We start from the raw sequence: 15,661 nt of genomic DNA, 5'->3' as shown, positions 1-15,661 counted from the left end.
CCCTGGGTTTAAGTGCTGTTGTCAGCAGAGCTCTTCACAGCTGCTTGTAATAATCACACCCATAATGAACAAGCAGAATTGTAAAAGCTGTCAATGTAACTGTACTGTAACTACCAGAGCATCAGAGCACATAATGCTAGCATTAGCTAGCAGTGGAGTCTGTCTTCAGCTGCACAAAAAGTCCTACCTGTGACAAGGTTGGTTATGACCTTGAAGGTAAAAAAACCCCACAAAACAAACCCAAAACAAAACCGACAACAGAAAACCAGGCAAGCTTATAAGCTGGGACTGAACTGGAAAGGTAGACAAGCTTGTTCTAGATGTAGGATCATGGCAATCCATAAAGATCGTTAATGGCCCATATCTTTCTGTTTCTCCATAGGGCTTAAATGCTGACTTTCTCTTGTTTTGATATCTGGAGTGTATTAACAGAGTTGTGCTCTGGCAGGCTTTTTGAAGTTGCGCATTAATTGTCACTGAAGTTCCTGTTTTCAAACTTGTTGGATCTCTTTGTTCTTGTGCTGTTAGATAATGCTTTTCTCCTTTGCAGTTTACAATTATATTCCTTGTAATGTTGCAATTTCTTCTTAGCCTTGCCACAATGAGGAAAAACATGCCTGGAAGATAGAAGTTAGCTTTCCTGATGAGTTAACTAGACTTGTTATTTTATTGCTATGTAGAAAGCTTCTTGTGAGCCTTCTAAATTTTATGCCTTTCCTTTTCTTATATTCCAGGCCATAAGGACATTCTGTGTGACTGAAGGGTAGTGCTGCTGTTGGTGGAGTGACTTATGATGTCAAGAACTGTGTCATCCTGGATCTTAAGCTCGGCAAGAAATGGCATTGTTCTACAAGGAAAAGGACGTTTGTACTCCATCTGTATCTCAAACAGAAACAAGATAAAATGGAAGCTTGTTTTCTCCAAAACACGTCTCTACCCTGCTGGTAGCAGCAGTTTAGACAATGTTTTTTCCTTAAAGGCATTTCGACACACTTCTACTGAAGAAGAACATTTTTCTTTCCAGTTGTCTCCATCACAAATCAATGATATACTCAGAGCAGGGGAATTATCCCATAAAATACTGTCTTTCAATGGTAAAAATGCAAATTCTGTGTTAAGGTTTGAAAGTAACCAGTTGGCATCCAACACCCCTATAGAGGACCGCAGAAGTGCAGCCACTTGTTTGCAGACCAAAGGGATGATGTTTGGGGTCTTTGATGGTCATGCAGGTTCTGCGTGTGCTCAGGCAGTGAGTGACAGGCTCCTTCACTACATAGCAGTTTCTCTCATGTCTCGGCAAACCTTGGAAGAGCTTGAGCTTGCTGTGGAGTGCATGAAACCAGTTCTGCCTATTCTGCAGTGGCACAAGCATCCTAATGATGTAGAGTATCGAGAAATAACTTCACAATATTTTGAAAACCTCCGGGTTTACTGGCAACATTTACTGGACCTAGACACTGAGCCAGGATTTAGTCTAGAAGAAGCCATGATATGTGCATTCAAAAGGTTAGACTCAGACATATCGCTGGAAGTTCAGGCACCCCAGGAAAATGAGTTGATGAGAAATGTTGCCCTTCAAGTAGCTTTTTCTGGTGCAACAGCCTGCGTAGCTCACATTGATGGTGTTCACTTACATGTTGCAAATACTGGTGATTGCAGAGCAATTTTAGGGGTTCATGAGGAAGATGGGACGTGGTCTACTCTCCCTCTGACCCGAGACCACAATGCCTTCGACGAGTTTGAAATTAGAAGACTGAAAAGGGAACATCCTAGATCTGAGGAGAAAACCCTCTTTGTGAATGACAGGTTATTGGGGATTCTTATGCCCTCCAGAGCTTTTGGAGATGTGCAATTAAAGTGGAGTAAGGAACTGCAGCATAGTGTTCTTGAGAGTAGCTGTGATGTTGAGGATTTAAATATTTACCAGTATGTTCCCCCAAACTACCATACCCCGCCTTATTTAACTGCAGAGCCTGAAGTCACATACCACAAATTAAGAAGCAAGGATAAGTTTCTAGTTATTGCTTCAGATGGACTGTGGGAGATGCTAAGTAATGAGAAGGTTGTAAAACTTGTTGCTGGACACCTTACAGAGCTTGATGTGCAGAAACCACAACTGGCTTTTGAGAAACCAGTTAATTTGGGTTACATGCACAGTTTGTTACTTCAGAGGAAAAACAGAGGCATTGCCTCGCTTGACCAGAACATAGCTACTCATTTAATAAGGCATGCGATTGGAAGTAATGAGTATGGGGAGATGGACCAAGAGAAACTTGCTGCAATGCTGACGCTGCCTGAAGACCTTGCAAGAATGTATAGAGATGATATCACAGTTACCGTGGTGTATTTTAATTCAGAAACAATTGAAAATTACTACAGAAACAATAAGTAGACCTGTGCTGCTGCTGTTCTGTACCACTGCTTTGATACTGAAACCATTTCTGTCTTTCTCTGATAGTCAAGCTGTTACCAGTGTTATGGTCTGGAAGTTCTGAAATCTTTTTGTTACTTACTAGTCTTGAAAATAACTTCCTAGAAGCAAGCTTGAAAGTTCCTTGGCTTTCCAGGTCTGTATCTACTGAAGAAAAATGTTTTATAAAAGTCCACTGAAATGTAACTGAACTAAAGATTACTGACCCAGTTCTGATTCCATGGGAAGCACTGGTAAAACTTTCCAAATGAACAAAAGAGAGAAATTTTACCGAAACTGGTGCAATTTAAGAGATGGATAACACTTGTAGCTGCATGGAGTGTAAGAAAGGCTCTGCTTTTGTGAAAAATGAGTAGCATTCTATTGAAGCACTGTATTGAATTAAATAAATAAACTATCAAACCTCTATTTGATGTGTCTCATACTTTAACAAATTGCCTTGTATATATGAAGACAACACTAAAGAAGGCAGTTCACAGAGCTCTGGGATTGTCCGACCTTTTGTCCTAATTAGTTTTTTTAAGCTAGGAAGAAAAATGATACTTTCTTCAGCAATTATTTTGAAGTGTGAATGCATATTCTCCTAACTGTGCAGACTTGTGAGATGACTTACAGCTCAAACACACACGAGGGACCTCACGATGCCCTGCTTAGGGATCAACAGTTCTAGACTTAAGCATTTAAGTGTTTTAACTTGCTTAAACAATATGCTCTTTTTTTAAGTATTGATCTGTGAAGTGCTCTGCATCAAATCTGTCAACTGTAATTTAAATGAAATTTGACAGATCCAGAAGTTCAAAAATTCATTTAAGTATAGATACAGCAAGAATGTGAGTGCTGGGAATACAAGGCTGTTCACTGCTCTTGCTACCAAGCACAGCAGAAAGAAAAATGCCTTCTTTTTGTTTTTTTTTTTTTTTTCTCCTGAATTTCACTTAAAATGAAAGTCTTTTCCTTCTGCAGTTTAGCAGGTGTTGAGTACTTACGTTTTTCTCAAGATCTTAAGTAGATGCTATCTTGGGGCATAAACAGGTAGCAGTTGTGGATTTGGGGCTTTTTATATACTTTTCCTCCAGATAAAAATTCTCACTGTTTTTTCAGGCGTTTAAATAATCTGTTTTAAAGATTATTTAGAAGGAAACTAAAATTTTAAAAATAGCCATGCTTTTTGACTAGTCAGGATTGACCTGTTATTCAGTGCTACCATTACTATCGCTGAATACATCCTTAAAAACCCCTCTGTTCTGGAAAACTAATTTACTCTTATGTTTTTTTCAGCTAGCATGTGTTGGAGTACATCCAGCAACCGGGAGGCACGTAGCCCTTTTTTCCAGACAAAATGAATAGGTCTGTTCCCTTTGATAACAATAAAACAGGATTGCCTCAAGAAATCTGACAGATCTTGGTGACAGGGACAGCTGGAAGACTTTAGGTACGTGTAAGATGTTATAGAGGTTGCTGAAATTCTTGTTGCTTGGGTCTTGTACAGTAAGTACAGTTACATTGTAAAGTGTGCCCTCATCTGTGACGCTGGTCCTGTGGGAATGGAGGTTTCATCTGCCAGCAGGCAGCAAGGAATGAAGGTCAGGCCCTGTATTCATCTCAGGCGGGGTCTGGTCTACCTACGAGGCAGTTGGGTGAGGAGGGGAGAGCAGCATTTCAAAACCCTCGTGGCTTTAAGTGAGCTGTTTCCATTTGCTCTTACAAACCCTTTTGCATGATTAGTTACATGCCTCATTGCTTGACAGAGATCAAGCAGTAAAAGAATGCGTTTCTAGACTACCTCTTAATAGAGAAGCTACTTAACAGTGTAGCTAGAGAAACAAAGGGGCTAACACACATTGTTGCTGATACAAAATGATAGGGGTTTTTTTATGAAGATAATCTAGAAAACTTTCAATGTGAACATGCAACTACGAAAGTAATGCATCAAGACAGTTGGAATGGAGGCATGAAATAAAACAACCTGTTTTGTTCTTTCCACCACCTAGAGGTGAAATCTAGGGTGTCTTTTGGAAGAGTTCTTGTTGCACTACGTTATCAGAGTGTTACTCCTGGATGTTATTGGTTGTAGGTTGTTGTAACTGCAACTTGATAATGATTATTTTGGGGAACACGTTTGAAAATAGGAAAAGTACTATTTCTAATTTCGTGTTAGTTTTGCTCAGCTTAACATGCAACACTATAATTATCCTACTATAGATAAGGATAACATTAAACTAGTTAGGGGTTTATGCTTTATTTTGTTTTTAAGTGCAAATCATAAATTTAACTACATGGTCCCTGCAATTTGTTGCAGGCCAATGAAAGCAACTTATCTGTACTTGTGATAAGGAAAATAATGATCCTCCTCATTTGAACTGGATCATAGACATTTTCATCTCCTAACTGCAAATGCAGCTAGTAGGCATGAATAAAAGTAGTACTTTGTGACTTGGAGAATCAGTAGTATTTAAATGAGTGAACTAAATGCATGAATCTGCTCCTGCAAGCACATTGATGTGAAGATTTGATAGCATGTTTAGATCCAAGTCCTGCAATATTGGAAAAATATTGGAACACGTGTTTGCAGCAGTCTGTTTGGTTTAGGTTAGATAGTTCTGCTTGGTGTTTGTTTTCTTTATTTGATAGTAATCCAGAGAAGCAGTAGTCCAAAAGTCATACAAATTCTGTTTCTCAGGTGTGGAATTATGGCCATTATGACTCTGAAGTAAAACATTTGAGGTTAATTACTGATGTAAATAGCAGAAAAAATACCATTCTCTTCTTAAAACTTAAATCTTGGTTTGAAATACAACTTAATCACTTGTTTTTTCTACTCCAGAACTCTTATTCCATGTTCCTAAATTATGATGCTTGCTTATATTTGGAGTTTTGGGTTGGGTTGGTTTTTTTAATAACTTCTTTGTTTTTCTAAGTAAAAATATTCATTTCACACTTAAAACTAATCTTTATTAAACAGATGAAAGACAATATTTCGGCTGCTGTACTGGAATCTGGCATTCTCTCTGCTGAATGCTCATGTTAAAGGACACTGGATTCCAGGTTGGAGAGCACAAATGTTCGAACTGAGGTAAGAGTGAATAGTTCGAGGAGGCATGGCAAGTTTGCTTTATGGTTTGTAGGTCTGTGGTTTTCCCACAATGGAAATCATTGTTAATACGTACAAGTAAAGGCATCTTGGTAGTATATTACGAAATTATTCAGTCAGCAGAGGGAGCACGAGTCCGCTCGCTGAAATATCCAAGTTGTGCTTTAGTTAATCTCACAATCTACATAAACATATTTTGTATTTTAACCTTGATAGGCTCACATGCACATACGTGTTCGTGTTCACATGCACGTACGTGTTCATCAGCAGTAGGACATCACTGTAACGTTCACATCAGGTGTGTGCTGCAACTGATTTAATAATGCAAAACCTCCTACAAATACACCATCTATAGCAACATTAATTGAGTCCTTGAACTACAACAGACCAGTAGTAAGGCAAGTGTTCAGGTACTTAGCTTTTGAGGCTTACCTTTATTTCCATTAATTCCAAGTGGTTTTGGGGGTTGTTTTATTGGGATTTTTTGTGGGGTTTTTTTTGTGTGTTTTCTTTTCCTTTGGGGTGGGGGAGGGGGTATGTTTTATTTGTTTGTGTTTTTTCCCCCCAAGAAAGAATATATTTGTCTAAATGCCGAGGTTGAATTTTTTGGTATTGCTTTAGTCGAACAGAGGTTCTCTGTTCAGAGCTACAGCTGTACTGAGAACTGCAAGTAAACTGTGCACACCTTGTGGTTTTGTCACATATCAATTGGTCACACTGGTGGTGCCTGCTTTTTGCTACCACAGGCTTAATAGTTCAGTAGTGAACTAAATGTGTTTCTCTTGGGGTTATGAAGCACGGTGTGATATGGAAAAAAAAGGTTTTCCTTCTTTGTCTCTCTTCTGGGAGGTTAACCTTAAAAGAAGTGTTATTGTCAGATAAAACAAAGGAATTTTACTAAATCTCTCTCTCTGTCCTCAAGAACTGGCTAAAACTGCTACTGTCAGGTCTCTCCAGTTGTCAGTCAGGTAACTGTCAGCCTGTTACTTCTTATTGCATTAGTTAATTGCTGCTCAAGGACTTTATGGCCTCCTGGCCTGTACTACAGCACCACGCTAACAAGCAGTGGGGAATCTACTTGGATTTGGCTGCTTTGAGTCTGTGCTGTTGGAGACTCAGAGTGCTTCGACTGAAGCTCTTGAACAGCTTGAAAGAAAGTTGACTGGGAGCCAAACAATTGTGGAGAGGAAGCAAAATTATTATGGTTTCTATTTGGGTTAAGCCAAGTTAAGCGGGCAGTTCTCTTTTCTTATAGAAAAACAAACAAAAAAGTATGTTTCTTGCCTTCTGGTGAGCTTTTTAAAATTAGAAACAAGGCAGAAGGCAAAAACGTGGTCAAGAAACAATGCTTAAAAGGAACCCTAGGCAGCAGACCAGTGGATCATAAAGTGTACTTCTCGTTCCTCCCTGCTGACATCTTGCAGCCAGCACTATAGGGACTCGTTCTAGAGTAGGTTGGTTAGCTCAGTCTCTGACTTCTCTCTGATCAGCCAAGATGCTGCCTGTGGAAACAGTTCTTCCTGCAGGCTATGAAGTGCACTAGAAACATACACCTTGCTGTCAGCTCAGGGGTTCCTGAGCTCCGGTGGAGCCATCGACATGCTCTTTTCTGTTCTTGTTCAGAGCGCTTTGCTTCGTGCTCTCTGAAATGGCCTTTGTTGCTTTGAGGTGGCTCTTGCACCTCATGCTCATGTTCCACAGTTCTGTGGTGTTTTCCTTAAAAAGGATCTCAATTTCAGCGCGTTACCGAATAAAACTTTCATTTCGTACCTGCAGAACCGAGGTTGGCCAGAAGATGTCATCTGAGCTTTGCAAGAGGAGAGCTGTGCTGCGAACAGGCTCTTCTCTATTGTCTACGTGCTGTTCATAACTTCAATTTCAGGTGCTGTTGAAAAATGGAATTTAAAAATCCCACAAATCACCTACACACATCTTAAAAATTCTATGTGATTTATTAGTACTCCCGATTTTAGTACTGTGTCTTCCACACACAGCAGTGAGGCAATTTATTGTGGCAAGACATGCTTTCTGCTGGGGGCATGTGTGGTTGATCCTACAATGCTATAGAAAAGTTTTTTCCAGCAATGCAGTATAGCACAGCAAATAACAAAATTCTGGAGTGCTGGGTGATGCAGAGCAATTGCTTTGTCCTCTTTGTTATCACAGGTAAGTGCTGCAACCTCCTTGTACACCAACTTTACCTTTTAATCCCCAGATTCAGCCTGTGTTTGTGTCTCTGTTTCTAGCCACTGACTGTGAAAGTGAAATAATCAGACAACTCAACTGAAAGATTAGAATGATAGGTGGTAGTGAGGCAGAAAAAAAGCTGATGTGTTTGGGTTACAGAGCTGATCCTCCACAGACTTTTCTCCACACATGGACTTGGTTCAGGTTCTGATTTCAAACCCATCTGATACATTTGCTAATCAGATCTTTGCTGATCTATTAAAAGTGAAATGTAATCATTTGGCTAGATTTTCAGAGAAAGTAGGTCATGATTAAAATCTTCTGGGGTTAGGGCTCATGTTGCATCATTTATTTTAAACAAAACACAATTGTGATGTCTTACTGTTCTCAAACATATGTAAAGCAGATAAAAGCTCTGCATCCATCCCCAGTTCTGCTGTGCCATGCTTTAAGAAACAGTGGCTTTCCCTGCTGTGATATCCCCTGTGAACTCCTACAGCATGTACGTAGGACCTGTCTCTCACTTGCAGAGCTATGTTTTTAAGTAGGAGATAATTCTGTATTTTTCAAACTGTGATAATAGTAGAGAGTAAATCCTGGATGACACTGTTCCTTTTTAAAAAAATGTGTCCAACAGTGCTGAAAAGGTTAGTTTATTTTTATTATGACTTGTTTTCAGCAGGCCCTGTGTCTTTGGAATCTTTGGCTACAGTAGAGCAGATTGCACCAGACAATAGTCTGAAAGTTTCCTTGGTGACGTTATGCAGAAGAGACTGTAGAACCCTCTGTAAAACCAGCAAAAACTATATGACATTGCTGCCCTTTGACAGCCATGTTACTAAAATCAAATGGGGTTTTAATTTCCTTTTGACTTCAGTTTCCGTGTGGTTTTCCAACCACTTGACATAAAAGTAGGTGTACTCGGATATCTTCATTCCCTTTTCTGGAGTCCAGGTTAATTTTCTATTCTATTTTTTTCCAGTCAGGCTTTTAGAGGCATTCTAGTGTCATTTTCAGTGAATGCTGGTAATAAATATTTCTACCTTATTCACTTGCCAACTCATCTTTTATTCATTCTGCTGATGAAAACAATCTCCCGTGAAACTTCCATTGCCGAAAGAGTTCAAAAACTTACCAGCTGCGGATGTAATAGATCCTCTAGCACCTTAGTGTGAATTTCCTATGGCCTTGTTACACATTTTTGAAGTTAGGAATTGTGAAGTTCTGATGTTTAATTAAAGCAAGAGAAAGTATGCAACCCGGCCAACGTGGCGACAGGCAAACCCGCTCTTACTGCAGGTTAGTGTGTTCTTACTGCAAAAATGCCAGCGTCGTACCAGAATAAAAACTTTGCTGCCCTTCTGTCCTTAAAACTTCAGAGGTGTGGATTGGTGCAGCTGGACCTCAAGTCTTTAGTCCTCAGATTCTGGTGCTCTTGCTTTGTGGTGGTGGTACCACACGTGAAGTTTTGTGTCTTGGGAGCTGGAGCTGAGAATAAATTAATTGGCAATGCTTATTAATGGAAAAAAAAAGGAAGTACCAACAATACTGACTCTCTTCTTTCCATCTACGGTGAGAGTGTGTTTATGGAGGAATTCGGGGAGATAGCACTGTTCAGTGGCATCCAGCTGAAAATCCAGTGGACATCCAGCTAAGTGATAACTTTTTTCATACTTGAGTGGAAATTGCTAGTTTATGCAAGCTATTAACAGCATGATCTTAGCTTTAATTGCTGTACCTCTTATTTAGGAACTAGTACATAACTTTGCTGTAATTAAAGAGCCTTCCTTCAGCTGTATTTTGTAAATATGTTTTGTAAAAACTGTAAATTGTTGCAGAAGCCTACATATCTAGATAAACATGTAACAACATTACTAAATAGATTTGAAACAGGTTTTAGTACTCACCAACTGATTTATGCAGCTTTATGTATTCTATATAAGTGTATCTAAAAACAATCATTTGGCCTACAGATGAAAAGCAAGCACCTAGACAGTCAACAGTACAAGGATCTTGCTACTTTAGGTATATGTTTGTGATATGAAGATGTGATTGTTATGCTCTTTAAAGAGAAAGGAGAAGTATGAATGTGCATCCAGTTAAAATTCTATCTGAAAAGGTTTTCTATACTTGACTAGATGAAAGTTCAGCTGCTTGAAGTGCTCTCCCATGATCTTAATCAGAGGCATAGCTGCATGTTTCTGACATGTTCCTCAGGAACGTGTCAAAGTCTGGCTCTGATTTTCAAGATAGTGTTGAATTAAAACAAAACATTCCAATGATGCAGGCATTGCCTCTGAAGTCAAATCTCTGGAGGCACTGGTCAATAGAATCATTATCCTCTGAGCTCTGGCAGTGGATGGAACCGGTAGAGTAGAAAATAAGCAAATGTCCACCTCTAAAAAATTACGGGAGTTTTGATTCTGTAGCCTGGAGTAGGAAACACACTGTTGTGTTTTCCTTGAGCTCACGTAAGATTTCACTGCCATAACATCCTGGGACTCAGTCCAGAGGCAATTGACCTCTCCTTGAAAACTTGGAAGGAGTGAAGAGTGTGAAACCCCTGGTCATGTACATTCTAACTGTAAATGAGGTGCAGTTTTGGATGTGCAATGCCCATGACTGATGATTACAGATCTGTGTTCTGATGGCTGTGCAGTAGTATTTTGCCTATTGGTTAATACAGTGTATTTTGTTTATTGCTGACCAGTTTTTGAACTTTGCTCTTTGTTTCTGTAGCAGAAATAGGTTAGATCAATAACCTATTAATAACCTATTCAAGCTCAGAATTCTATTCATCCTCACTCTCCAAACAAGAGGTATTTCCATTGTTCATTATTATATGCCATTTCCATTTCAACCCTGACCTCATAAATCATAAATGAGCTTGAAGTATTCATTTCCCTCTTTCAGCATTACCTTTATCTAGTATTTGCTGACATGGCTTGCTGTAACTTATTTTATAGCACAGTCAGACCTTGTTTTCTGAACAGATGAATTCATTGTTGGACAAGACTCTATAAATAGAATTTAGGGGCCACCAAAATGGGAAATTCCAGCTCATTAGAATCTCAGCTGGAACAATGTGATCTGATATACAGAAGTTTTGAGCTCATGAAATGAAAGCAAAGACCTAGCTAATTGGTTCTAAACCTTTACATTATGAGAGGGCTATTTTTGTATTTCCGTTAAGGGTGATAGAAACCATCTGGAAAAGAGATTAAAGGCAGCATATACTGGAAAGGAAGGAGAAAAACTAGGGTAGTTAAAGAAAGCATATGAAATGTATACAGTGGGATGAACAAATGGCCTCTGGTATCTTCTGGTATTCTGAGCTGCCTTCTTCAGACAAAAATTAAAATCTTCTCAACTTCTGCCTATCTTCTTCGTCTGTAACAGGCAGACGTGTCTCCTCTATGAGCATTTGGTGCTGAAGTGGTGAAGTCAATTTATGAGTATGTGACTCTATTTCAATATCTCAAGTAGAATTACTAATGGAAAATGCGTGAATCCTCAAACTGTCTAGTGTCATGGAAGACTGAAGGCTTACTGCCTCAGCCAGAAACATGTCCTCTGAGAATAGTGACAGTAACTGTGTGCACATTCTGCTCTGAATGCCTGCCACACCGTGCCTTCTGGAAGCTGGAACTCTGGTGTTGGGACATGCAGGAAGACTTTGCCCTAATTTTTCCCTTAGTGGTGTGCTTCAAATGTGGTTGGATGCCAAGCTAAGTCAGTTAGTTTTGTTATCATGAAATAACATCCTAACTAATGTCTTTACTTCCTCCTTCCTTCCTGAGGAACAAAGCACACTGGGCAGGAGAAGACCCTACATGAGACACCATCAGTAACTGAGGAGGAGCTGTAGACCATTTTTCTAGGATATTTATTCTAGGTATTTATTTATCTTGCTGTTTTCTACAGTCTCCCAGGACATGTTAATTTTCGCTTTTTTACTGTGTACTGAAACCAGTCAAGTCCATTTGTTGCCTCTAGAACCAACAGTTTATCAGAGAAACTAATGACATGATTTTCTTAACTTCTATGCTTAAAATTGTTGTGCTTTAAATAAGGGGCCTGTGAAATATAAATGAGATGTTAGTGAATTAAATATAATAATACACATCCTTAAAATGTATATACTGTGCTCAGTCACTGTCTCTAATCAAAGCTGCCAATCACCATTACTTTGCAATTTGAAGTATAGATGTTGACCTGCCTCATTAGTTACCAGCAGCCGATATCGTGCTACCATCTGACTCACCCTGCATTTAACTGCATACTGATGGTGAGTGGTTTGTTTGAGATAAAATAAGAAACTGCTTACAGATGTTGTTGTGTTGAACTAGGCCCTTTTGCTTTGTGAAGGAGCCTTGCCCACAGGTGTGATGCTGCATGGTCTAGGTGAGAACACAGCCCTTTCCCAATGCACTACCAGAAGGTCCGCATCCTTGGGAGTTGGCTGACCTCAAAGCGACACCAAAACAACCCTGGTGCACATGAGGCAAAACCCAAGGGTAGCACTACCCATGTCTGGTCATGCAGTTGTTAACAGGTACAAGCTAGGGAGCCAATTTTAAGAAACTGTTATGTCTCATAGTCTTAAATCTTTTAGAGATGATGATTCACAACCTTTATTCATTAATGGGCATCTGATTCATTGCTGGTTACAGTGGAAATAGATTTTTATATTGCAGGATAATTGTTCATACTGCTTTGTAAAGACTCTGCAATTATTTCTATTATTGATGTCTACTTGGAGAATTTATAGCTTGTCTGTAAAACCTATAACCCGCTAAGCTACATCATCAGAGCAATCTCTAGCAGAAGCAATTTAAAGTGGTCATTTTCAATTTATGAAAAGGTTTTTCTTAAGGATAAAAAAAATTGGTTTCAAAGCATTCACAGCCTTTTCAGTAGCATATAGGACTCTTAACTTTCACTTAAAAATAAAAAATGCAATAATTTTCTGATCATTTAGCTAAATGGAAGTGTTTTGTAGTTGCACATTTCAGTCTCATACATTAATTTTCACTGGATAAAAATCAGAATGTTTGGAGGTAATCAACAAATATTACAGGAAAATAAACCCTGCAATTATTTTTTGTTTTCCTCAGGGAAGGAATGAAAAAATTTAATTTTCTATAAAAAAGCAATTCAGATATTCTGTCAGCACTTTTTAAAGTTAAATTACTTATTCAGGGACAGCTTAGGTGGAATGAAGTATTCATTTTTACAGTTTCACTGTCTATAACTTGAGCAGACCAATTCAGATGAAATCATGACAGCACAGTGCCATTAGTCTCTAAGGCCACATTTTTTCCTTCTTATCTTGTGAAGAACTTTGCTGTTTGTGCCCTAACTGGATTTGAAATATCCTGCTTCCTTCCTGCACAGTAGAAGTTTGGTTCATTCCATATGGAAAAGCCACTCACTCTAAATCCCTTTATGAATGGTCACTAGCAGTCAACGATGAGGGGGTTTGTGGGGAGATTGTTGTGGGGTTTTATGTGTTAGTGCCCATTTTAGTAAATTGCCTGGAAATTCCAGGGGTCCAGCATAATGCTGGGAGAGCTGAGCTGACGAATGGCATCAGACTCTGAACGTTCTTTGACATCTCATGATTAAGGAAACTGACCCATTTTGGGAAACTTGTATTCATAATAAGAGAAGAGATAGTAAAAGCAATATGACAGCATTTATTATTCCCGTAATTTGGTCCAAAATGCTTTGTTTAGTTTTCAGATAGTCTTTGGCAAGCAGTAACTATTAGTTCTTCCTCACTGAACATGTCTCTTTCAGAGACTGTGACTGCTGAGGCAGATCTTAGCAACTCTGCAGAAGTTACTGTGTTTTGCGCTGATGGAATTTATACCAATGATACTGTGAAGTAATTACCTGAGAACAGATTCGTCCTGTTTTCCACAGCAGAAAACTTTCCCTGTTAATATGAAATGATTGTCAGAAATTACTGTTTCTTCTTACTTGTAATGTGTCGGGAGTGGGTAAAAAGACAATGTTAAAACATGGAGTTTTCGTGGGTAAAAGTAAATCCATTGTAAGCTTTCCGATACCATGCTTTCAGATTTATTTCTGCCCAAAGGCCATACAGTCAAGCTTAAAAAGTTGGTTATTGCCCTCCTGTTGCTGGAACCCCAGCAGAAATGTGGTGATTTCCAACTCTGCAGAGTTCCCACTCCTTTAGCAGTATCTATGACAGTAACTATGCAGTCTACATCCTTCTAACTTCCTCTTCTTACAATCCTCTATGCATTTTTTTTGTGTAAATACAGCTAATTGATATGAAATGTTTCACCCTTCGTTATTGTCTTCTGAAATAGTAATTGCTGTCAAGATGAAAGTATTAGGAGGGTAGGAAAGAAAACAGGCTCATATCTATTTATAAATATATATAAAAATATATTTTAAGCTATCTTTTCTTGTTTGTCTTTGAATTGAGGCACAGTTTTCTCTGAGGACTGTGAAATGTTTACAGAAAAAGTTAGAGTGTAACGGCAGTAGCGAGTGAAACACGACTGTTTTCTACTACACTTCAGACTGGGCAAAAGGAACTGCCCTTATGTTTGTGTCCAGCTGGAAGACACAGAATGTGAAGATCCCTGATTTTAATTTGTACTTTGGAGATGCGTTGGCAGTATGCACAGCTTTGCTCCGATACTCTAGTATCAGACACCACTTACTAACTGCTTTATTTCTGTGTTCTTTTATCTAGTGTTTCACCTTCTTAGAGGGAGCACAACAGGATTAATGAGATAATCTTATCTTTTACAAGGTATTGGCAATGGTAAAGTAATAAGATGTACTAATAGTGCCTGTAACCTAATGTACAAAGGATTTTAAACCTTAATTCTATAACAGGTTTTGGGTTGTTCTCATTATATTTAACTCAAAACTCAGTTTCAAACCAACAATTGTCCAGTAAAAGTTAAGAAAATGGAACAAATGGAAGATAATTTGTTTACAGATCAGAAGGCATGTTTCAGTTAAAAACACAACTGGATGCATATGAACTTGTACTGATACAAGAACAAGCAATGTCAATTATGGGTAGAATTTCTAGGCTCTGTGTGTTAGTCAAAAGAAGAAAGCCTCACTGTCTGGGAACAAACGCATCTTTCCAGATTTTTGCTTCAGGAAACAAACAGGTTGCTTTGTCTCACAGCTTGGAGCATTTGGGCAAGAGAGCTTGTTTGGAATGTGATGCTGAACATTGTCTGCTTTACAGTAAAAATATCACAGCTCTTCCAGAAAAGAGGCAGTAAATCTGGAGGTAAGAGGAGCAGAGGTACTGTATCCAGAGATGCTTGTCTCCAAGAAAAGGTAAAAATGTTCTGGGTTTGTACCCTTTGCTGTCAGTGCATAGGGCTTCACCTGCAGGACTTCTCTTGGTTTCTAGCAAGGGAAAACAAGGAAGGAGCCTTAATGAGAACTTGCATCAAAAATATGTTTCTAATGCATCTAATTTTTTTTAGTACAGATCCTTTAGACTTTTATAGTTCTGACTATGGAAATAACTTTAAACTAGGGAAGTTCACTGTGATTCCAATCCTTACCCTGTGCATTCAGAAATCTGCTGATCTCCACTGCATCCATGTCTGCTGAAAAGTCTGTTTATGTCTGTTTCTGGAAAGGGAGGGTTTTTCCTTTGTGAGCTAAGAAAAGGTGAACACATGTGGCTCTACCGGTCTAGAGAGACCCCGAGCTCTGACTGACAGCTGGTGCACCTATTACACAGATGACCAGAACTGTTCAGTTGTCGGTAAACCACCGACTTATCTGCCTCTTGCCAAATGTTAATTACACAAATGTCTGTGTCTGTCAAGTGTGCATGTTGGGACTGTGGAGCATTTGACTCAATACTGGATGTGTACTTTATCTGGCCTGCTGTCAGCAGAGTCCTCATTTCCACCTAGCACATCAAACTGGGGATG

The 15,661-nt window shown here is 39.0% G+C and overlaps 1 protein-coding gene across 1 annotated transcript; it reads left to right on the top strand.

The window, feature by feature from the left end:
* Nucleotides 1–790: 790 nt before the first annotated feature.
* Nucleotides 791–2,511, top strand: PDP2 (pyruvate dehyrogenase phosphatase catalytic subunit 2). Its single transcript, XM_010018664.1, has one exon. The coding sequence runs from the start codon at nucleotides 791–793 to the stop codon at nucleotides 2,390–2,392; it is 1,602 nt and encodes a 533-aa protein (XP_010016966.1). The 3' UTR covers nucleotides 2,393–2,511.
* Nucleotides 2,512–15,661: the final 13,150 nt, after the last annotated feature.

The sequence above is a fragment of the Nestor notabilis genome, unplaced genomic scaffold (assembly GCF_000696875.1).
Source record: "Nestor notabilis isolate BGI_N333 unplaced genomic scaffold, ASM69687v1 scaffold15987, whole genome shotgun sequence".
In the NCBI taxonomy this organism is placed as follows: Eukaryota; Metazoa; Chordata; class Aves; order Psittaciformes; family Psittacidae; genus Nestor; species Nestor notabilis.
The sequence above is the reverse complement of the archived record's forward strand: the minus strand, read 5'-3'. Positions and strand labels throughout refer to the sequence as shown.

What these genes read in the sequence shown, in the direction of transcription:
- PDP2 (XM_010018664.1), top strand. Translation starts at nt 791, where the DNA reads ATGATGTCAAGAACTGTGTCATCCTGGATCTTAAGCTCGGCAAGAAAT.